Here is a 26089-nt window from a genome sequence, read left to right on the forward strand (position 1 = left end):
ATAAACAGATCAGCTTTTTCACAGGCCAATGTGCCATCAAGAAATTTGATGTCACCAGACCATTCTGTTTTAGCATGTATTTAATGATACATTTTACGTTCTGCCAATTCGAAAGCTGTTGAAATGTTTAGTGCGTCAACAATTTAATTACTTTTAGCTGCATTTAACATGTAAAACACATCCTTTTCTCCGCATTGTGTAAAAGTGACTTAAGTAAATTGTAACTTTCAATAAAAATCTCGAGGCATTTTTGTCACACCTGCGTTCGTCATACCTTTGCCGCACCCCACGTGCTTTGTCAAGAGCTGTTATTTACACCGGAACTTGATAAAAACCTGAGCATTCAAACACTTTAAAATGTTGTACAGTGATCAAATTTAAGCGCTTTAAAGACTCACGCTCTTGGCTTTAAGCGGGAACCGAATATTGACAACAAATGAACTGCTCGATTGGTTAACATTTAGCAAACCTGACACGGAGTCGAAAAAGCCGTGGTTTCATTGTTTTCTACTAGCTGAAAAGCGTACAGTATTTCAAAGGTCACTGATAGCAGTCTACATATACATTACATAGGTTGCACATGGCAAGAAGTCCATACTCGCTTTCTGAACTTTTGTCAACCCTTTCCCTCAAACTGAGATCCTTACAGACAAAATGTCTGCTGTTTTTGTCATATTTTGCCCAATTATTGTATAAATGCACATTGCCCCTTGTTTTCTCAGGAGTATTGGCTGGAAACAAACATTTGACACTTGAAATTAGGCCTACATCTAAATACCGGAAAAGTATATGCTCCTCCACTGTATAGTCCTACAATGTAAGACGGCACATGTTGGTTTTGTTTTAGTGCTATGTCTTACTATCCAAATAGCGGCCTTGTATAGCGTGTTCCGATGTCGTCGACATTGGAACGAGTAGACAAAGTTTCTAGAATATCTTACACATTTGGCAACACATATCGACACTCTTGCACTAATTTATGTGTAATTAATATACTTACTGTGCTGTCTTTATCCTGGCGGAATGAAAATATGACACTTGCAAATGGATGCATTTTCATATAGTCGAGATATGCTGAAGTATGTTTTAAGTAGGTTCTTGTGGCAGATATATTTTTTCAACGAAACGTTGCTTTACAGTTCCAGTAGGCATAATATATTTTTATTCGTTTCGTTAAAGAATAATATTTCAACTTAACCTGATTTTGGCATTCCCGGCTTTCATCGCTTTCCAGCCAACTGAAATGTAGGCCAATGAAACTTGAAAACAGGTCCATTTCTTTTGTGAGAATTTGAATTTATTAGAGAAAAGACATCAGTGTGAATAAAACATTATGACTTTAGTTTGTATAAAAGCACCATTATTTTAGTTGCCAATTGTGTAAGATATGTTAGTCGACATTAAAACACACTACACAGCGTGTTAGTTAGGCAGTAAGACCCTGATGCCAAAAACATAAATATCAGTGTCAAGGTCTTACATGTAGGACTACTCCACTCTAGTCCTCCAGTGTAAGACCTGGACCCTGATATTTATGTTTTGGGCATCAAAGTCTTACTGCCCATATAACGACGCTGTGTAGCGTATTCCGATGATGATTAACATTGCAACGATAAGTAAAATGTGAAACCATTTGTATTGGTATAAGAAAGGGAAATCAGACCTAGTGGCTCGTGATTTGTGGACAGAATGGGAATTTGCCACAATACAACCCACAAATTACTAGTATTAGTCCAAACTTGGGATTTTACTGTTCCACAGGATGCAGTGTTTTCTTCTTAAAAAATAATTTGCTTTTAAGGAAAATGATACCCATTTAGTACAGATAAAACATTAAAAGGACAAAATATTAATTACAAATATTGGTATATTTTTAAGGATTAAAAAAAATTTGAAAATTTGTTGAAAGATAGATCAGTTCAGAAATTAAACTGATAAAAAATAGCAACTGATGTGATGTCATGTATTTAGTGACAACAGGTACAAGTAATGTGCAAAGTCAAATTGATTTTCACCTGATTTTAATAGTCGTGTGTAAGGTACTGTAGCATAGTGACTTTTTGAATGGGCATTCCATCAAGAAATTCTGTATTAGTGCTGAGTATGAATCTGAGCTATCCCTATTAAAAAAATTGTTGCTGAATTCCTTCTGCCTCCAACCCACTACATTAGCACAACTATATTTAAATTTAATTGTACACTGTGTATCTTTTTCTTTAGCAGACTTGTTTTGCATGCAGTCCTGTAGCTACCGTGATGTTTAACTTGCAAGTATGATCTTAACTGACTCTAAGTTTGTACAAGTAAATTTTGTAAGTGGAATTAATAAAGAAGAAAGTACATAACAATATTTATTATGTGTTAGAATAAGTGTTAAATAATTTGTTATAGTTTCTGCAAGAGGTATATTATCCCTTTACATGATGTTACTGTGGATACTGTAATACATGAATGGTAATACATCAGCTGAGCTGGAAGAGGGATGTCTGTAACACTACAGTCTCAAGTTTAAGCTGTGTTATCTAACACACTTAATCTTCATTAATTTAGCAATCTGGTGTAGAAGAAGTGATGGATGATGTGAAGTGATTTATATGCTTGGAGATCAAAAGTTATGTATACGTCTTTTAACAGATAAGACTTAAGAGTGAAAAGTGCAATAATCAGGGTTCCCGTGGGTCCTGAAGTCCTGAAAAAGTTTTGTAATTTAAAAAATAAAATTTCAAGGGCCTTGATGAGTCATGGAATTTACAAAACTTTGCAAAGTTTGGAAAAGTCATGAAATTTCTGACAATGTAATCTTTACAAAATTGATATTTGATAACTTCATTGAGCACTGATTAAAAAAACAACTGGTTTCAAACCAACATAATTACGATTGAATAATGGTTTATAGCGGTCTTTGAGTTTTGTGAAATGGCCCTGGAAAATGTTATAAAGTCTTGGAATTTGTTTTTGTCAAGCCTGCAGGAAACCCAGAACAACACAGAATTTTGTTGCATAGTTCAACCTCCTGGTTACCTGTGTGCATTTGTCGATACATGTTTTGCTTTGCTGTTGTATTTTCTTTTAATTCCCCCACTGATAATCAATCAAAAATAGATCATCATTAATTAATGGTACCCTATTGAGATTTTGGCAGTATCAATGTCAATCTAAAACTTGGGGACAATTTACTAGACTGTAACATGATCTTGGTATCACCATTCCAGCTGTGTATCAGATCCAGTTGCAAAGGAAAAAAACATTACAGATTAATGAATATCTGAAGTTTAGATAAGAAATATATGCCGAATAATCATCACTTTGTTGGAGAAATTATGCAAGCTCAGTTTTAAATGATTTTGAGGTTAGGCAGAACAAGCTAGCATCGTTACTGACAGAACTATCAATGTGTTTATTTTCTTTTAAAATTGTAATTTGATCAATAATACTTTAATTATCTAATGATAAGACACGTGTACAAACATTTTTATGAAAAATTTGAGAAAGCTGTACACACATTTAAATAAAATTTGCCTGGCAGGCCTCCCCCCCCCAACTTATCATGTGAGATATGTTTATGCTGTGATAGTATTCTGACTAATTGCACTGTAATTATAAGCATGAACAAAATGAACTCACTATTTCTTGTGGGACTTCAGTTTTCAAGGATTTTATGGTTACTACAGAGTGTGAATTGAAAGACCTGGTGAACAATTTGTAGAAAAAAATATGACCTGTTTCCCAGCATACAAATGTAATACAGATAGAAAAGTTTTTTTCTTCAAGAAATGCAAAAATTGATATCCATGTAAATAAATTAATAACAATAACTTCCTGTAAGAAATATCAATAGTGGAATTATATTTTAGTGCTTATTACTGAGGTAGTAAATATTACATTTTAGTTCTGAAAATTTGGAGTGGGGACTCTCTCCAACACTTGAAAGGATGGGAAAAATTTAGTGCATAAAATGTGACGGGACTTGAAAATGTATTGCATATTTGGGATTTGGTTGATATTTGGCAGATGATTTTTGTATATTAATATGTATCCTGCAATTCGACATCATAGAATTGCCCATGCATAGCAGGGGTGGGTCAATGGTCAGCTACAACTGGCAAGCAATTTGATCTACAACTATCATTGCCAAGACTTTATCAGCCTTATTCCAACCACCTTCCCTCAGTGACCACCGTTATGGTGTCATACTGACCGCCTCCTCCAGTATTATAACTGTATCTCTTACCCTCATAAAGCTCACATAATTTATGGTAATTTAACATTGTTTTAAAAAAAAAACAATAATCAGTGGTCTAGTATGTTGCTGCCAAACTACACTGATGAATCATCTGCAGTCAGCTTGAAAAAATACTAAAATAGTTGAATTTTTTTCAAATTTTTCGATAAAAATGTATTCTAAAAAATTAAAATTGATAATATTAAATTTCATTTGCAATTTTCCAAAATCTATTCCATTCACTTTGTTAATTGGAATAAAAGATAGGAAATCAAATAGTAGGCAGTAAAACTCTGCAGTTAAGGCAGTTTAACAAGATTGGTAATGAAAATATATACATGTACAGTTGCCTGAAATAAAAGTAAAAGAGTCGGATTTTCTTTTACAACATTTATTGTAGGTAGATCCTCCAGTGGCAATGTTAGGGATTGATGTCTCTGGCCAAGAAGGGATCTTTACTTAAAACTTGAGATAGAAATTTGATGCTGCATCGGAAGATTTCATCAGTTGTGCAAATTGCAGTTGGGATGACATTGGTGTAAGATCCTGTATTTGTTTAAGTCACCAACAATTATTAAATGAAATGTGCTCTTATTGTACCCACTTTTGAAATGGTATATTAAACTATAAGTGAACTTAAATTCACTATTTCCCTTTGTACAAATGAGGATAGTTAATGTTTCATAATTTCATTGATTCTTTAAAAATGTATCTTGTTGGTAGTGGCATCTGCCTGCAAAAATAATAATTCTTCATATTTTATATGTATATCTCCATTGACCTTCATGATGGTCAGACTGTTAGGTTCTATATCAGTGGTCCCTGCTTATATTTCTGTGTTTTCGTTGTGACTGCTCTGCATTTAAATCTTTGGAGTCCTTGAACTTGCTTTTTTGGAGCTGTGTATTCCAATATGGTTGGGACAAATTTGGGATGACTTGGCTCATTGATCTCGCTTTTGAAAAAGTGAAAATTTAAAATAGAAAAACTAATGGCTTGCCATGGAAAATCCTCTTGCTTATTTTACCCCCCCACCACCACCACCACCACTACACTCTACCTGTACTTATTACCCCATCACAATCTTTTGACAGTGACTAGGGCACATTAGCAAATTCTTTCTAATAATTGATGACTGTTCCTGACTCAAAGAAACCAAACCAGTTTGTGATGTCATGGCCATCTTCAAACTTGAAGGATAACAACAGAAACAAATATATCTGTACTAATTTTGGTCAGAAAATCTCACTGTAAATGGAATTTTTATGTACTGTATCTGACCTTAACCCTCATTGGGATGCCAGGTTCAGGAATCCTTAATTACATTCCTCGTAAATGGTCTTATGTCGGGTCAACTTAACTACAATGTTTGAGGAATTTCTACCCGATGGTTTATGGAGCTGTAGTAATGGACAGTCAGAGGGTATCACACTAGGTTACCATTTTAAAAAAATTTGTTTTGAAAATCTTACACTTGCTTTTCTGAGAAAACAAAATTAACATTTAACAATATTGTCACTCAGGAATATTTCAAGTATTTAGTCTTCTGTGTAATATACTTTACTTTGTTTAGTGGACACTTTTGTCAGATGTGACACCTTGTCAAAATTTGACAGAAACTCTTAAGTCCTGTGTTAACTTTTTCATTAACATCTTGTTAAATTCAATACAGATAATAAAGTCAAGAAATTATCAGTATGTCGGGTTATTAGCACAGAAACATAATTTTTGTTCTGTAGAGACCAATTTTTAAATACCTGTAATAAAATGAGCACTACATATATTAGCTGTCATGATCATCATCTTTCACATCTAATTGCCTGAAGTAAATAGACAAGTATTTATACCATGGCTATTCAGTCGAAAACTATGAAGCTGATCAGTATCTATGGTTTAAAATTCTAGATCTATTGATTGTTTACTTCCTGGTCTAAAGTAGTGATAAAAACCAAGTTATTCAGTGCAACTGAAAATAGAAATGTTACCTAATGGTCACATATTTGAAATGTATTTGTAACAGAAGTAAGACTAAAACAAAACTTTGGACACAATGGGCCTTGATTTTGATCAAATCTGTTCTGGTCGCCACTGTTACAGGGTAATATTCAACATGATGCGTCCCATTTTAAATTTTAATTTGATTATGGGCATGCAAATTAATGAAAAGCAACATTGTATTTGTGGCACAATTAAAGTGAGATAATTTTAATTTGCAATCTTATTGAGGGTGGACATCATAAAGTGGTTATCAGTGTAGTGCAACAGTTTCAACATTTACCTTTATCAATTGTTCACATCTGTTTTGATCAATTATATACTTCTGTGCAGGAACCAGTAGAAGGCAAATGTTGTTCCAGGCATATGTGGGTTTATCCAGCTGCGTAACAACTGTTAGGCATTTTGACTTTATATGATATTATGTTTAAAATCTATAATATAGGTTTTGAAAGACGAATGGGTGCAACCTTTCAACTTGACATGTGAGTTATGAGGTATATGGTAGTGCACACTTTAAACTTGTTTAGGCAAAAAAAAAATTTTATTTCTGGGGTCGTCTTTCATGGCCATCCCTATCACTTCCCCCCACCAAGTTTTTAAAAAAAAAATTCCTGAAATTGATTTGTGCATCTAATTGACTAATTGAGCTGGTTTAACCTAGTACTTGAAATGATTAGTACGTTATATATAATAAACATAATATATGTATGTTTCCAAAAAAAAAATACATACCCTAATTTTAAAACCAGTGAAACAGGAAACACATTTTTAGTATTTTGCTTTATTGCCATTTCTTGCCATCCATTCTGTGCATGCATACTGGAAACTCATTTTCAGAGTGTAAATAACAAAAATGGTCTACAGGATCACTTAATAATCATCATCTACATAAATGTCCATCAAGGATACAATATCTTAGCTAGGATCACAGCAGCTTGATGTTAGACAATAAAGAAGACAAGAATGATAAGTTAATTTCTTTGCTTCCAATTAATAGCTATATTGGCTGTTAATCCTTCTTTCATATCAGTGTTTTCTCTAGGGATACAAGATGGAGAGTCTGTATTCCCCTTGTTGTCAGAACTGGGATTCAGACTAAAAATTTGAGGGTCTCTGATTCACAGATGAGGGTGAAGGGAAACTTTTTATAGTATTTGACTATTATGCAAATGAATTCCTTTGCCTTGGTTTTTAGTGAACTCATGTTACCATTAATATTGTAATTGTCATCAGATGTCTCACTAGGATTTTAAAACTAGGAGTCCAGGACTACCATTTTGGTAAAAAAAAAGTCCTACCAGCAAAAGTTGCAGTCCCCTCCCAGAAGATGTGAACTTTGCAGATTAGAAAAACTATGGGTTGCCACTGAGTTTAATTTCCACATTCTTTATAGCACTGACATATAGCTCTTGTTTGTCCGTCAGAGTGTGACTGAATTTTGTCAGCTTTGTCAATCCAAGAAAAGGTCTTATTCCAGACACTAAGCCAGACATGACACACTTCCTTACACTTGGCTTCTGTCCCACCTGAGCTATCAGTTCTAGCAGCTTATGCACTCTTCTGAATCTCATTACAATCTTCTTCAGTTTGCTGTTTAACCCCAACGTATTTTCCAAATTTGCAAATGGCATTTTGTCTGTCTCAACTTGTCTTGATTTCGAGGTCACATGCACAACTTATTCAGCTACACTCAGAAATGAACACAATAATAAAAGCTAAAGTTGTTTATTTGATGTACTCTTAAAATAACCACATGTAAATATCTGAGTCTTACTGCAGCTAAATTCAGTCACTAAATATTGGGACATTTTTCCACCCATGAGCCAGTCAGAGTCTTTGAACTTGCTGCCCAGCTATTGCAGCACCATATTCTTTTGATTTACTCTTCTTTTGGTGTACTCTTATAAATGACCACATGAATATCTCTAGGTCTTTCTGCCTCTGAATTCAATCATTGTAAACATAGCACATTATCCCATCCAGCAGCCAGTCTAAGTTTTTGAACTTGCTGCCCAGTTATTGCATTATGTTCCTTTGATGTACTCTTATAAATGACCAAATCTCCATCTCTGGGTCTTTCTGCCTCCCAATTGAATCATTGTAAATATCAGCACATTATCCCACCCAGCAGCCAGTAAAAGTCTTTGAATTTGCTGCCAAGCTATTGCATCATGTTCTTTTGATGTACTCTCAGATGTCTTTTAGCCACTGAATTCTGTCAATCTAAATATCAGCACAGCTAATTGATCAACACATTTTCTCACTCAGCAGGTGGCTAAGGCAAGTCTGGCAAGTCCTTGAATTTGCCACCCACCTTTACATGTGTACCAAGGACTCCCACCTGTCGGTAAGGGATTTTCTGAGTCCCAGTTAACAAATTTGCATCCAGATATGTAATTAAGCGTTTCTGAGACCTTTGCTCATACTCTTTTTTTATTCTCAAAATTTTTCTTGTTCTTAAACAGTGCCTTTTCTGTTTTCCAGATTGATCTGTCATTTACAAGAAAACAATACAATTGCAAGATGTCTGAAACCACCCATTATATGTATCAATGTGGACATTGTGACTACAAAGCCCCTGGCACACCAAGCCTTGTGCTGCACCACTATTTGAATCATCCTGGAAAGCAATTTCAGCGGATCTGTTTACCCCCAGAAGTGTCACCCGACCCTCAGGAAGACCCACCAGTATCATCTGTGAGACAAGATGAGAGTAGAGAGCAAGTTGAAACAAACTCAGATGTAGCCATGGACAAGAAAGGTCCATCAGGTGAAGAGAAATTTTTTGGAAGAGATCTACCTGTGCAAGGCAAAAACACCAAGAAGCAACAATTCGGAAAGAAGAAAAAGAAAGCAGTGGAAACATTCTTTCAGCCTGGAAGACTGTTGTTGAAGCAGAAAAAGAGAATAAGATCCAAAGGTAAACATGATATTTTTTCTAGGATCTGCAGTTTTTAGGCTGTGTCATGCCCATGCACCAATCATTCTGTTTTATTTCAGATGGCCTTCATCCTTGATTCAAAGAGCTCATAATGATGTATGCCATCAATAATCTGTCTCTGACCTATAATTTTCTGCACACCATATTTTCAAATTTAGTAATAATTTCAATTGTACATAACATTTCTGAACATAGTTAAGTTTTTAAAAAAATGCAAAAGAAAAAACTTGAAGTAGCAATTGAAACTAAGGACCTGTACTAAAAAATGAAGATTATTATACCTATAAATCAATAGACATGTTTAATGGAGAATTTGGTTTCATTTATTTTCAGTGAATAATAAGTTTGGGATCAAGATAGTTATGAATTCATTCTAGACACTTAAATTGTTTTTTTTTAAATTAGTTTTTAAACACTGCTCATTCACATCATATAGGAACATTATAATATGTGTGAATCTTAAAATCTGTAATTGTGGGGAAAAGGCATAGAATTTACAAGAGCATGGAAAGTCAGCAACATCTATATACAAATTAGGTATGGTAGTCTTGACTGGAATTTGCATAGGTCGATGGAGGTTTGGGGACAAATATTAGTATTATATACACATATCATTTTTGGCTTTGAACAGAGTAATGTCGTTGTTTTGGGTTAATGCCATTTCACAGCACAAGACAGGCTATACATGGCAGTCATTATAACTGGTGGAAGAAGAACCTGGGGGGAAAACCCAGTTTTGAACCACCTACCCACAAAAATCTACTTGCAAGCTTTTTCATACCCACGTTGCTCAAGCCAGATAACCTTGCAGAAAGGTGAAATGGCAGTGATTAGTAAAGTGCAGTCTCATAAATCACTTGGTCACCCATGAAAGTGTGTGAATAGTTGTAATAGTAATGGTCTATTCCAGAATGTGTGCTTGCAAAATTCATGCTAATTTAAAAAAAATTGTATACCAAAAACTCAACCATTTGTTCAAAACTTGCACAGCCCTACCTTTTTTTCTCAAAACCAATAGATGGAATTTGACCAAATTCAGAGCATTTAAAATTTATACAAAGAATGACAATCCACCATCAAATATAGACACCATTGCTGAAATTATGAAAAGCACAGATAACATTATCTCTGAAAATTTATCAGAATTTGACCAACATTGACAGAAATCATCCCAGATTTCTTAGCCAACCTTTCATGTATTAATAGATTGGCTATCACAGAAATTTTTTATTGGACAATATATTGTATGACCTGTCACTTAATATTGGGAATATTTGAAGAAAGTGCAAAATAATATTAAATAATGAACAGAGTTTCTTGTAACTTTCATTTCTTTTAAACCGCTTTACGTGAACAGCAATTGGAAAACATCCTTATATATGGGCATGTCCAAGCTACGTAATATATATTTAGACATTTTTTGAGGAAATAGAAACCAGAGTAAACAGAGTTCCCATGGCCACTTACCTTTTGATCTAATTTAAACATTATTGGCCACCTAACTGTGACTTGTTTTGCATTATACCAAAATTCTCCTTTGCTCATGTTTCGGAAGGTTTCCAAAGGAGACTTTTAACTTCCTAATTTTGTCACCAGACAGTCACTTTATGGTACACTAATTACAACTCCTTCTTTCAGGTTCTGATAGAAGCAAGAAATTCCAATGTGGTTGGTGTAAGTTCAGTGCTAATCAACCTTTGTTCGTTTTGGCACACCACAAAAGTAGGCATTCAAGCCGTGAACTTGACATCATCATGCTAGAGCCTAGCGGCAAATGTAAAAATGAATTCACCTTGTCACCCAGTGAAGAAAAGGAGAACTGCCCCGTGTTTGACAACTGTCCAGGTGTAGAAGATGGTAAGACTGAAGTAGGAAATACCAGTGTAGTCCATCACTATAAATCCCCTCAGTGAACTGCTGTACCTCAATACTGCAACCCCTTAGTATACTGCCATGCCTCAATACGTCAGCCCTTTAGTATACTGCCACATCTCAATACTGCAGCCCCTTAGTATACTGCCACATCTCAATACTGCAGCCCCTTAGTATACTGCCACATCTCAATACTGCAGCCCCTTAGTATACTGTTACCCCTCAATACTGTATCCCATCAGTATACTACCACACCTCAATAATGCATCCCATTAGTATACTTCCAAACCCCAATACTGCAGCCCTTGGTATACTGCTACCCCTCAGTATACTGTGGCCTCACCTCAATATGGCAGACTCATAGTATACTTCCACACCCCAATACTACAGCCCCTTAGTATACTGCCACCACTCAGTACCGCTGCTCCTTACTATACTGCCACACCTCAATACTGCATCCCCTTAGTATACTGCCACACCTCAATACTGCAGCCTCTTAGTATACTGCCACCCCTCAATACTTTAGCCCATTAGTAAACTACCACATCGCAATAATGCAGCCTATTAGTATACTTCCAAACCCCAATACTGCAGCTCTCACTGACATATTTACACCCAGGAATGGGTACATACACATGTATCAATTTGACAGTTCTCCATCGCTACTTTTGGATTATAATTGGAAGGTCACTGATGACCTTCATAGCAGTGACCACTTCCCAATCTCTCTTAAGAACACTAATGTTACAATGGATGATGCAATTCTACAATGGAATTTAAAGAAGGCTGTCTGGGCCAAATTTGAAACACTTTGCACAGCTAGGCTTAACAGGGATACCGTTTTAAACGACAGTGACTGTTTTCAGTACTTCATTTCTGTCTTGATCGAGATTGCAGAAGAATCCATTCCCAGGTCCTCAATGAACTGTAAAAGAACCCAAAAACTGCGGTTTACGCATTTATCAAGAAGGAACATTTACTAGCCGTTTCTTTGATCTATAAAAGGCCTATGACACGACATGGAAGTACCGGATACTAAATGACCTGCACGATCTGGTTCTAAAAGGCTCTCTGCCCTCTTTCATATCAAACTTTCTCTTAGACAGAAAATTCAGAGTATGAGTGGGCTCCACCCTCTCTGATATGCACGAGCAAGAGATGGGTGTTCCCCAGGGCAGTATTTTATATTTGATGCTTTTCAACATCAAAATCAATAGCATCAACAAGTGTTTGGCTCTTGGTGTGGATTGCTCCTTATACGTTGATGATTTTCTAATATGTTATTCATCAAAGCACATGCATACAATTGAGAGACAACTACAACAAAATATCAACAAGATTCAAAATTGGGCCAGTACTAACGGTTCATATTCTCGAAATCTAAAACGGTATGTATGCATTTCTGTTAGTTACAAAGACATCACGATGAACCTTAACTGATGCTGGACGGAACACCTATACCAGTTGTTGAAGAAACAAAGTTTTTAGGTATCATCTTCAACAGAAAACTGACTTTTATTCCACACCTAAAGAACTTGAAAGCTAAATGCTTGAAGTCTCTAGATCTACTTAAAGTAGTAGCATACACTGACTGGGGTGCTGATAGAAAAGTAATCCTCAATTTATATAGAACGTTTATTTGCTCCAAACTGGACTATGATTGTATTGTTTATGGTTCAGCTAGAAAGTCCTACTTGAAGATGCCTGATCCAATTCATCATCAAGGAATAAGTACTCGCTCTAGGAGCATTTAAGACATCCCCATGTGGAAGTCTTCTTGCTGAAGCGAATAAACCACCTTTGTCACATCGTAGAGAAATGCTTTCCCCACAGTATGCTCTCAAATTAAGATCCAAACCTCTGAACCCTACTTTTTCGGCTGTTTTTCAACCCAAATACAAACCTTTTACGAAAATAAACCAATTGCCATATTTTCCTTTGGCATTAGAATATTATCCAGCCTTGACAGTACAAAAATTGATCTTTCTAAGATTCAGAAAAAGGCCATCTCCGAAACACCTCCATGGCTACTCCAACAACCAAAAGTACTTTTTGCGTTACATGATGGAAAAAATCTGAGACGAACCCTTCCATCTTCCACAACTCTTATCATGAACTCCTGACTGAATTTAAAATTACACAAGAATTTATAGTGATGGATGAGAGGATGAGGAAAAGGCTGCTGCTGCCTTTGTTTGTGGAAAACACAGAACACAAGCTCACTTGCCAAATGGTACATCAATTTTTTCAGCCGAAATCAGAGCGATAGACCTTGCTTTGCAATATGTCGAGAACCAGCTTATTTTAAACAACATTATCTCCTACTCTGATCAGTACTTCAGTCACTACACAATAGAAAACTGGAAAACCCATTATTAACCAATATTCTCATCAAAAATACTGAGCTGAGTATCTCCCACAATATAGTATAATGTTGTTTACCTAGCCATGTTAGTATTAAAAGTAATGAAAAAGCAGATTGTGCAGCTAAAATGGCCCTATCCCTAGAACCATCTGATTTTAAAATACCGTATACTGATTTTAGCCTAGTATCAAAGAGTCTTTACGTTAGAAGTGGCAGGCATCATGGAATGATGCAGCAAATAACAAACATCATGCAGTCAAGCCAGCCCTAGGAGAATGGACTCCTTCCTACAGAACCATCCATAGAGAGGAGGTAGTCATTGCAAGAATTTAATTTGATCAAACTTATATAACCTACTCCCACATACTAAAAGGTGAAGACCCACCAGAGTGTATTACTTGCAATGAACCATTCACTGTTTAGCACTTTATGATGGAGTGTTTCAACCTCCAACCTACACGTGATCAAGTACTACACTGTGCATGACGTGAAGGAACTTTTTGATATAATAAACGTGACTTGTATTATAGAATTCCTGAAAGAAGTAAATATTTATTCTAAACTATAACTTTTATGCCGTTACCTTGAGCAGTCTTATGTAATGTATATACCGTCCCTTATTTTCAATACCTTTAATCTGTCATCATTAACATGCACAGTTTACATTCCCCGTTGATCGGGAAGCTGTATTTATTACCATTACCATCTTGTCATTTTACCTTCAACTCTTTGGTTTTATATAGCTGGTCGATACAAAACCTTTTACCATTTTTAAATGATCCGATATATAACCTTTCGTATGCCGCTAATTAGCCTAATAGTGCTGTTGCAGCGTAAAAATGTAATCAATTAATCAATGGTATACTGCAGCCTCTTAGTAAACTGCCACACCTCAGTACTACAGCTCCTTATTATACTGCCACACCTCAGTACTGCAGCCCCTTAGTATGTTGCCACACCTCAATACTGCAGCCCCTTAGTATGTTGCCACAACTCAATACTGCAGACCCTTAATATACTACCTTGACTCAATATACTGCTGCCTTTTAGTATGATGCCACACCTCAGTACTGCAGACCCTTTGTATACTACTTCAACTCAATACTGCAGACCCTTTGTATACTACTTCAACTCAATACTGCAGACCCTTAGTATACTACCTTGACTCAATATACTGCTGCCTTTGCGTATGATGCCACACCTCAATACTGCAGCCCCTTCGTATGTTGCCATAACTCAATACTGCAGACCCTTAGTATACTACTTCAACTCAATACTGCAGACCCTTAGTATACTACCTCAACTCAATATACTGCTGCCTTTTAGTATATTGATGCCCCTCTTTAATTCCAGGTTTGGTCACGGATCCCATTATTAAATTAGTATTTCTACTTAATTTATTTCACTTCAATTTAGCTTCTGACTGTTGAGAAAATAATTTTTGTGCCAAGGAAGCAAATAGTTATTGATGGCTTACTTATGTTTGAATGACACACCTATATCATTGTCAGAATAATGGTGTGAATGCCATTCATCTACACGCTGGTCATATTCATGATTGTAATTAAGCCCCTTACCTGTGATAAGCGATATCTAGTGGAGTGTTGGGCTGACAGTGACTGATGGTTTAACTAGACTGGTTACATGTCTTTTTGCCGTGACTTATTCAATACGGCAATGCGATTGAACATACTCATCAGAAATGGTTCACTAACATGTTAACTTGTTGCAGAAAATGACTTAAATTAGAGCGAAACTATTCCACTGAATTTGTCAGAACTTGCCTCCCTCTCTGTATCTAATACAATCAGAACCAAATAAAATTAACATTTGGAAAGAAATTAGAGCGGTAAAAAAGTTAATGAAATAGGGCATCATGGCCAGATTTGCTGCAACCATGGTAATGATATTGTCATAGTCCCTTTTTTCTTACCCTCTCAGGATTAAGAAAGTGTGGTGAAATTGTGGTAATTAATTCCACCGGTACAAGAGCTTATGCTAATGATTGTTTTCCATCATCTATCATCCATCTGTTAGCACAAGTTTGTTATCGCTACTCTTCCTAAACTAACTGGAGGAAAGTCAAGAAGTTTAAACACTTATTCAGAGGTCTAGTTGATCCATAATGATAATGGTCTAATTGGTCTATAATGATAATGGTCTAGTTGGTCCATAATGATAATGGTCCATAATGATAATGGTCTAGTTGGTCATAATGATAATGGTCTAGTTGGTCATAATGATAATGATCCATAATGATAATGGTCTAGTTGGTCCATAATGATAATGGTCCATAATGATAATGGTCTAGTTGGTCCATAATGATAATGGTCCATAATGATAATGGTCTAGTTGGTCCGTAATGATAATGGTCTAGTTGGTCATAATGATAATGATCCATAATGATAATGGTCTAGTTGGTCCATAATGATAATGGTCCATAATGATAATGGTCTAGTTGGTCATAATGATAATGGTCTAGTTGGTCATAATGATAATGATCCATAATGATAATGGTCTAGTTGGTCCATAATGATAATGGTCCATAATGATAATGGTCTAGTTGGTCCATAATGATAATGGTCCATAATGATAATGGTCTAGTTGGTCATAATGATAATGGTCTAGTTGGTCATAATGATAATGATCCATAATGATAATGGTCTAGTTGGTCCATAATGATAATGGTCCATAATGACAATGGTCTAGTTGATCCATAATGATAATGGTCCATAATGATAATGGTCTAGTTGATCCATAATGATAATGGTCTAGTTGGTCATAATGATAATGGTCTAGTTGGTCATAATGATAATGGTCCATAATGATAATGGTCTAGTTGGTCCATAATGATAATGGTCTAGTTGGTCCATAATGATAATGGTCCATAATGATAATGGTCTAGTTGGTCATAATAATGGTCCATAATGATAATGGTCTAGTTGGTCATAATGATAATGATCCATAATGATAATGGTCTAGTTGGTCCATAATGATAATGGTCTAGTTGGTCATAATGATAATGGTCCATAATGATAATGGTCTAGTTGGTCATAATGATAATGGTCCATAATGATAATGGTCTAGTTGGTCTATAATGATAATGGTCCATAATGATAATGGTCTAGTTGGTCTATAATGATAATGGTCCATAATGATAATGGTCTAGTTGGTCCGTAATGATAATGGTCTAGTTGGTCCATAATGATAATGGTCTAGTTGGTCCATAATGATAATGGTCCGTAATGATAACAGTACTGCAGTGAAATCCAGTTTGACCGCAATGGTGACAGTGTTGAATATTTTTTTTTATTGCTACTCCCAAATGGATGGTCATATCAATGTGGGGTTTTCATAAAAACGTATAATGTATAGTTGGTCCTGAATGAAAACAGTATGGATCATTATATAGAGAGATATATATATAGTCATTTTCTGAGATGAATTCCATGATTTCTTAATCAAGATATCAAGTCCTGGGTCTTAGACCATGACAGCGATTTTTGTTCTGCACATCTCATAAACTTGTCAACTCAGACATTTAAAAAAGGTGACCAGATTTGGTGTATCAAGTATCTCACGAATGTCAGATGTAGTTTCAATACCTAGCAGTTAAAATGAATGATTGGACTGAAGAAATGGTCTTATCTTTGAAATTTGGAAATTTTTTTCAGGCAGTAGAGCATCCTTCACTTTAATGGACTCTTGTTTTAAAATTAGACAACATAAGATAGAAATATATACCTAAAAGTAATTGTGATTTTTGTGCCATTAGATCTTGTTTTCATTATTTTTTTGAAAAGGAAAGTTATTTTGACATGGTGTTTTCAGAAGTGGAGTTGTTATTGTGTCTTGTTGGTCCATGATAAAATGCTTGAATGCTTAATAGTGTCGCCATATTGGCACTCTGAAAAATATTATTGTCACTAATCCTTCCAAATGGATGGCTATATCAAGATGGGTTTTCATCAGAAAACTTTATCACTGAAGAATATCAGAGATGGTTTCAACATTCAGCTATTGAAAGGATACATGGTCTTATCTTGAATTCCTGGAAATTCTTTTCACCCACAAGAGCATCATTCCCTCAAGGGACTTGTATTCTAGCATGGGATAGTAAAGGCAGATGATATTCCAATTCCAGTGTATCAGTATCTTTTCTAACAGTATAAATGGATTTGAAATACGATGAGATTTTATTACGAGACATGAATCCTTTGTAGAAATATGAGATTTTTTTTATTTTTTTATTAAAGCGTTAACACTATGCTCCGTTCCAGATCACTGTCATCTCACCTCTGTCTGCATGGGTTCGAGTCCAAGGCTCGGCTATCACGGGTACATGGGAAAGCCTGTCAGTAGCTTCTCATGGGTCGGTGGTTCTTCCCTGGGTTTTCCAGGGTTCTTCCTCCACCAGTTATACTGGCTGCCATGTATAGCCTATCTTGTGCTGAAAAATGGCGTTAAACCCTAGAACAACAACAACAACACTATGCTAATTGTAGCAGGGATTTTTATGGGCCTGTTTTGGGGCTGAAATCCCACTCCATTTCCAATGCCCAAAACTACATTTTGCTCAATCTGATTGTTAAAAAAAAACTCCCAGTCAGAACTTTTTAAAGATCCACACTATATACTTTGCTGATTTTAATAGAGTAATAACTCTAATAAGTGTGGTTAGATCAGTTACCACACTTATGACAGTTATTACTCTCCCAAAATCAGCACAGTAAAGAACATGGATCTTTTAATAACTGTAATAAGTGTGGTAATCGATCTAACAGATCAAAGCAGCATGGGGTGAAACATAACAGGGACCATTCCAAAATTTGGGCAAAAGAACTTTCATCTCAGCCAGAATAGGGTGAAGACGGTGAAAATATGGAGGACTCTAGAAATTAAAAAATGTATAATGTGCAAAATAATAACTTAAAAATATTTCTTCACATGTCAGATGAATAATGTACTTTTGAAAAACTACTAAAACTTTATGAAATATTTAAACTTTTAATATTATGTTTCACTAAAATTGTTATCTAACAAAAAATGGCAACCTTGAGAATAGGCTTGTCAAAAATTGGCAAGTTCACATCGTAGCAATCTGTTTTTCATACTTTTCAGAGAAGAAAATATCAGATAAAATTATTTTTTTTATTAGTATGCATCCAGAGCCATTATTCGATTTTGATTGGGTTACAAAAATTCCATTTTTAACTCACTGTTTCAAGGATCATGATACATTTTCAGCAGGAATTCCATAGATGGCAATGCAGTTTCTGGCATTTAATAAAATCTAATTGGCATCAGAATTGGCTATGGAGCATAAATCTATTTCAAATTTTCCACTTTTCTTTTTGAAGGGAAATTTTACACAAAGTCTTCATTCCCTTTCATTATTAACGTATTGTAATTAAGTACATGGGGCTGTTGGGGAAATCAAGGGTGAAATGATACATCTTTGCCATGTATCAATATGATTCACAATACATAGCTTACGGAACAAAAAGTTATTAATACACATGTCATTTTGATGGTCTTTTCATCTTTGAAAAGGACCGCTTCAGTGACCTAGTGGTTAGAGTGTCCGTCTCGGATACGGGAGGTCGAAGGGTCGATCCCCAGTTGAGTCATACCAAAAACTTACAAAAATGGTACTTACAGCTGCCTCGCCTGGCAGTCAACATTAAGAGGTTAATGTTAGGACTGGTTGGCCTGGTGTCATGATAATGTGACTGGGTGGGACATCATGCTATATGTCTTTGGCATGATGTCCCAGTGCTAGACATCACTATAAACTGTTACACTGCAGACATCATAGCGATATGACTGAAAAATTGTTAAAGCTACATTAAAAATCCAAATCACACACACTCACATCTTTAGAAGGGCTGTCAGTGTTAGATGGTGCCCTTTTATGTGTTTTGACACAATGATTGTATGACCGACATGCAGATTATGGACAGACATAGATATATCATCAGTTTAAATGCCATTCCTATCCATAACAAAAATGCTTTCAAACAGACTACCTGTCAATTGTCAGTAATATTCAACCTTTTAGGCCGTTTCAGGTTGCTTTTATTAGATACATCACTCATCTTGGCCACCACCCCCTTTGTTTAGCACATCATGAATGCTGTAAAAACATCTTATTTTTATCAGTTGCATATCTTGTTAAACTTGGAACTTATCTTCTGGACAGGAGAAATAGTGCAATTATCTTGTACTAGGAAAATGTCATCAAGAACAAGTCTGGGCGTGAGAGTGGAGATTAACACCTTCAAAATATATCACACAGTACTTACTGCAGCTACAATCACTCCCTTTTGTTACTGAAAAAAAGGAAAACTATTGACAATATCCACTACCCTTCTACAATAAATTAAAAATTAATGCAGACTCATGCAGTTTGAAATCATTCAGATTCTATACACTTTTTGTTTATCCTGTTGGCACGTTTATTCATTGATTACATATCAGCTTTAAAAGAGTAATTCCAAACTATTTCAGGGATTGTCCTGGACCTTGCCAGTGTTGCAAATAGCGATTTTTTTTCTTATTGGCGACAAAATTTACCATTTGGCAATGTTTTTTTTTGCGACAGCCTTTTTGGTTGTTTAATTTGTGCATACAATCATGGATTTGGAGTGGAGAAATTCAAAGGGACAATGAAAGGAAGCCACAGACTTAGCTACAAAATGCACTGGAATCTATCTGTTACCTAAACAAATCATTTGTTTGTATTGACAAACCCATCTTTACACTGCATTGTTACATCATAATCTACTTATGTTGACGTCTGGCTCGAGTACTGTATGCTGTGATACACTCATCATGCTACCTGAATATACCTACAATTGACCGACCTCTGAAGACACGAACAGAAACAGCTGAAATTAATTGAACAACTAATCCTTCTGGTTTTTTTAAAATATAAATATACCAATAAAATAGTTTTGCTGAAACAAAGCAAGTGGAAAAAATCCCAATCACAATTATATACTGTCGACAGTGCAACATTATCATGGGTAAACGTAAGTTAGATATTGCATGTTCATCATCTCATCCTAACAGTAAGTTAAAAAAATGAACAGCATTTGAATTTAGTGCAAATTCATCAGACAGCATAGTCACTGAACCTGATATTAAACCTTGCAGTCCAATATCATCTACATGTGGTGATGGTACTAATGCTTCAAGTGCAACACCACATCAAAAGTTTCAGAAAATTTCTAGACAGCTAGAAACTTGGGCTTCCATGGCTGAGATATGATACAAAGTTAAAGCAGATCTTCTGTGATATATGTATGAAGTCGTCAATAAATTTACAACTAGCTGTCATATTTTGAAGAAGGAGTGTCACCAGAATGAATCGCAACGGATCATCATGTGACATTCTATAACATTCTAATAGTGCAAAACAGTCATGTAATGATTTATTTTGTAATATTATAGCTGTATTGCTTGTTGTTAATAAAGTAATAACTATCCCATCTTTTGCAATTTTCATTGCCTATTACATCAATAGACGTGGAAAAATAGTCATTACTTGCTATTGCAACAGTTTTTGAAAATTGGCAACAAAATATTGAGGTTGGCAATTTTTTTAAGCAACAACTTTTTAAAAGCCAGGACTATCCCTGCTATTTCCTTTGAGTTGTATGATTTAAGTACTTGACAAGTCATTTAATAACCACTTCTGCTTGAAGTTTTACAGCTGCTTTGTTTCTACTTATTTTTGTAGCTACTTGGAATAGTTTGGATGCAATACTTCCAGTGTGTCACAGAGGAAATAAGGTACATTAAGTTTTGATGGGTGGTTATTGTTTACTTTGGACTGGAACAAACAATAACCACAAATCAAAATTGAATGTAACATATTTCACTGTGTAACACACCAAACTGCCACCTACAAATTTGACCCAAGTAGTCAAGATACAATGTAACAGAAATTTTATGTAAAAGTGGCTAATAAATTATGACTGAAGTACATGTACTTCATTATAGATGGGGAACATGTTTGGAATTTCTCCTTTATGCTGAAGCTGCAGGTTGGATAAAATAAATGACATTTTATCTGTGAGTTGGGCAAGAAAGGTTATGAACCACGTTTCTTTGTATTAATTTGTTGAAGGCAGATGGGTGTTGTCAGTAGCTTCTTTTTCTTTTTTACTGACAAAAATGAATAACTGTGCCTGCTATAGGTGTCTCAGACAAATTTTCAATTCAAAGAATACAAAGGTAAACAACTAATAATTATTTATGACTGCTGAAGATTAAAGTAACTTGTATCGAGTAAGTATCATTTTGCATTGATTCTTCACCTCTTGTATCAATGTGGGTATCGATGAATAATTTGGACCCTGGACCATAATTTGAAAATGGTAGACAAATCCTTCTTGAGGTTGTTACTATTGATTTGTATCAAAGTGTGTAAGATTATTTTTTGTTATATTTTGAAGTGGTTACAGGTAAAAATTAATACGGAAATGCTGTAAATTTTTACCATGAGATACTTTTTATCCATAGGATTTGTGGCTATTGATTTACCTATCATACAGTTTAAACAGCATGTAGACTTGAATTGTTTCTTAAAGCCTTTAATACCGACACTATTTTCCTTTTCAGAGAGTTTTAACAAATGCAAAGGGTATGTGTTGAAATTGTCCACACACTCAGGTCAGATTCAGTTTCATTGTGCGTATTGCTCATACACAGGTCATCTGAGGCACCAGCTGAAAATGCATTGTCGGAAAGAGCACCCTAATAAGACGTTCCTTCTAATTGAACCAGGCTTTAGTGGTGGAAGCAGCAGTGACAGTTCTAATGACAAATTTTATAATGAGGAAGTGGCTGATATCATTGCTTTGGAAACAGATCATAATGCTGCAAGACATGAACTCGATAATGCTGCAAGACATGAACTCAATAATGCTGCAAGACATGAACCCAATAATGCTGCAAGACATGAACTCGATAATGCTGCAAGACATGAACTCAATAATGCTGCAAGACATGAACTCGATAATGCTGCAAGATATGAACTCGATAATGCTGCAAGACATGAAGATGATAATGCTGCAAGACATAATCTGAACGATTCTGCAAGACATAAAGTTGATACTGCTGCAAGACATGAACTTGATAATGGTTCAGATTCCGTAGGAAAACGAGGATTTAAGAGATTTAAATTGACTCCGGTCGCAGTGAAATGCATCGACATTATGAAATGTGACTTGACATGTTTACAGGAGATAATTCAGTCTAAAGAGATAAATTGTATAAATATTGACAGCTTGGAGGCTAAGGATCTTGTAGACCTGATAGTAAAGGGCAGGGACGGATATTCATTTTACATAAAAGAAGCTTGCAGAGATTCTGTTTGCTTAAATGTGCTGACTCCGCAAGAAATAGAAGATGTCATCATGAGATAAATCCATACAGGGTGGGATTTTTTATGTTTACACTGTCATAATCTCGGCAGGGTGGAATTTTTGTGTTTACACTGTCATGCAGACTACAGAGTGGAATGTTTGTGTTCACAATATCATAAACTCTATAGTGTGGTTTGAATCAATAGTTTGAATTCATGAAACGGCTGAGTATGAGTATGATATTTTCACTTTAAAAACAATCCACTCCCCTTTGTGAGTTGTTAACGGGTAAAGGTGCGCAGCATTTTCTGTGCATAATAGCAAGAAACATTGGTCACATTACAGTCTTCTGTTCTACAGGACAAATGGCAGTTTAAACATTTTAGAGTCCTGCCTTCAATGTGAAATGTGGTCAGCATTGTAGGACATGTCATATCATATTATTAAATGTCATTATTTCACTATTCTGCTAAGATTGAATTTTTCATCAGTGTTGATATTGTTGATTATTATTCATTATTGCTTGTTGATTATGGCAAATTACAACAACAAAAAACACTCATTAGCTAATGCGGCTTTCATTTGTAAAATGGGGTGAGGGGTATTTAGTTTGCATTATGGTGTGGTGGCATTGATGTGAAATTTGAACATTTTCAATGAAATTAATTTTGTGTTTTTTAAATCACAAATCTTAGTCCATGAGAGCTTATGGGATATCCAGTTGTCCATCCTTCTGTTTGTACAAGTTTATTATCACCACTCTTTTCAAACTACTTGGAGGATTGCCATGAAACTTGACCCACACATTCATCCCATTGCAACATCTTATATTGTCATCCATTTTATTATTGCTACTACCCCCAAATGGATACTCATATTAACCTGGGATTTTCACTAAAGACATTTTATGATTTCTGGCTGGTTCTAATGAAATGGTGCCAATTTGACAGCCAATATGGCTGCCTGAGTGACTAAGATGACATCCACAGTAGCCGTCTTGAACATTTGTTATAGCTACTTGTTCCGAATGTATGGCCATATTGAAAATCTTGTTATAGCTACTTGTTCTTAATATATGACCATCTTGAAAATCTTGTTATAGCTACTTGTTCTGAATGTATGGTCATATTGACATAAGGTTTTTTCCAAAAGACACCCTATGATGTTTTGTTATGAAACTGGTGTTGACCAGATGCCCATAATGCTCATTACATTGGTCATTTTTTAATAAAAAAAATCTTACCATTGCACTAAGATGCTTGAATAAGCATCAGAGAAGAAACTTTCTCATCTTGGATTCATGGAGATTCAATTTTGGCCTGTAGAGTGTCAGTCCCTTCAAGAGAATCTCATTTATTATGGCAGAAAGAATAAAATTGATGTAAAACTTCTTTTTATGTGTATAAAATACTCATCTGCAAGGGTCATGCTACCAGGCAAAGTTGGTGACTAAGTAACCTAAGAAATGAAAACTTTTTCAGTGATTTTTTAGATGTATGTTGAGTAATCGTAACTTTTAAGATGCTTCTTTGCATTAGTGAGTTATTTCTGATGTTGTGTTAATTTTCAAGACAAATTGTAGGCATCAAGCCATCACTTAGCTGGTGTTGATTTCATTTGCGTCATGACCTCCTGCATCCGAAGAAGATGCACAAACCACTAGGCCACTGGATTGGTACACAGACAAATAATAAAACCTTAAATTTGCAATTCCATCAATGGACTGTTGTAACAAAGCTAGAATGTGAGTGGTTACATTAAGAAAACCCATCTTTCTAAAAACAGATGCACTCACATGTTAGATGTTTCATTTCAGCTGGAAAGAAGGTTTTAATTCATTCATATACCCACTTTAATGATTCCTTGTGGTAAATATGAATAGTTACGGTAATGTTTATCGGCAACAAAGAAATTAAGACGAACAAAACGTTATGAAGGCACATGTGCATTTGCTGTCATGTACATGTTACATTTGTTCTTTCAAACAAGTTTAAAAATGTTTTTTCCAACAGCCATTTTATACTTTCATAAAGTACAAAACAAAATTCTTGTTTAAGAGTAGTTGATTAAGCATTTTTCCTAACTTGCAATTACAATCATCTACTCCTATTAGTTGAAATTCATTAAAATGTTTAGCTTCTACAGTGCTCTTAAAGTCACATGGGAGAAAAACCTGCATATGACTATGATAATTTTTATATACGTACAAAAGTGTTTATAATATACATACAACTAAGAAAGTACCGTATTGAAAATGAAATATTGCTTAAAACCAGTGTCAAATGCATTTATGCATACTGAGAAAAAGATGGCATAATTCAATTAAGATAATATTCAAGACTAGCTTTACTCCTGCATCTGTATATATTTGGATGTCTAAGCTTATAAAGTATATGGGTTCGCATATCACTAATGAGTATGAAATTAAGTTCACTAGTGTCCCGAGGTTTGGGACACTTGAGGGGCTGTGCTTTTTGGCCAGTAGGATAGGATAATACTCAAATCAGACAAACATTTCTTGGAAATCCTATATGTACTTACTTGCAAATGACATAGACATTGATCTGCTGTTCCATACTGCAAATCAGAGTCCTCCATATATAGTTGCAAGTCTTATTGCAATCTTCAAAGATCATGATCTGCAATAGCATAATGTGCCTGCCAAGCAGAGTCTGTGCTGTTTGTTCTGATGATTACTTCTGACAAACTACACAGACCCAGATCTTCCAATGCATTATGCAACAGTTGAGCTGGGTCTGTGCAGTTTGCAATTGGACATGTCTTAAGTATAGATGGTATCTTTGTTCTACTAATTACTCATAACAAGCTGCATAGATCCAGATCTACCACAGCATTGTGACAGAAATCTGGATGTGTGCAATTTGTAGTTGGATTTGAGTTGCAATTATATGTGGTATACCATATTTTCAGTTGCAAGTTTATATGGTATTCCCAGTTTTCAGTTGCAAGTTTATATGGTATTCCAAGTTTTGAGTTGCAAGTTTATATGGTATTCCAAGTTTTGAGTTGCAACTATATATGGTATACCAAGTTTTGAGTTGCAACTATATATGGTATACCAAGTTTTGAGTTGTGAGTATATATGGTATACCAAGTTTTGAGTTGCGAGTATATATGGCATACCAAGTTTTGAGTTGTGAGTATATATGGTATACTAAGTTTTGAGTTGCGAGTATATATGGTATACCATGTTTTGAGTTGTGAGTATATATGGTATTCCAAGTTTTGAGTTGCAAGTTTATATGGTATTCCAAGTTTTGAGTTGCAACTATATATGGTATACCAAGTTTTGAGTT

At 35.2% G+C, this 26089-nt stretch overlaps 1 protein-coding gene across 1 annotated transcript; it reads left to right on the forward strand.

The window, feature by feature from the left end:
- Positions 1–402: 402 nt before the first annotated feature.
- Positions 403–26089, forward strand: LOC149775400 (uncharacterized). The gene is made up of 4 exons (XM_089943170.1): positions 403–539; positions 8705–9140; positions 10800–11018; positions 22027–26089. Exons 2-4 carry the CDS (start codon positions 8744–8746, stop codon positions 22830–22832), a joined length of 1422 nt encoding a protein of 473 aa, XP_089799296.1. The 5' UTR covers positions 403–539; positions 8705–8743; the 3' UTR covers positions 22833–26089.

This window comes from Sinohyriopsis cumingii, chromosome 19, assembly GCF_028554795.1.
Source record: "Sinohyriopsis cumingii isolate HCF-2022 chromosome 19, ASM2855479v2, whole genome shotgun sequence".
Classification (NCBI taxonomy): domain Eukaryota; kingdom Metazoa; phylum Mollusca; class Bivalvia; order Unionida; family Unionidae; genus Sinohyriopsis; species Sinohyriopsis cumingii.

Excerpts from the sequence above, each read along its gene's own strand:
- LOC149775400 (XM_089943170.1), top strand. The coding sequence starts at position 8,744 with ATGTCTGAAACCACCCATTATATGTATCAATGTGGACATTGTGACTAC. Across the intron at positions 9,141-10,799 it reads AAAGAGAATAAGATCCAAAG|GTTCTGATAGAAGCAAGAAA; the intron begins GTAAACATGATA and ends TCCTTCTTTCAG. Across the intron at positions 11,019-22,026 it reads CTGTCCAGGTGTAGAAGATG|AGAGTTTTAACAAATGCAAA; the intron begins GTAAGACTGAAG and ends TTTCCTTTTCAG.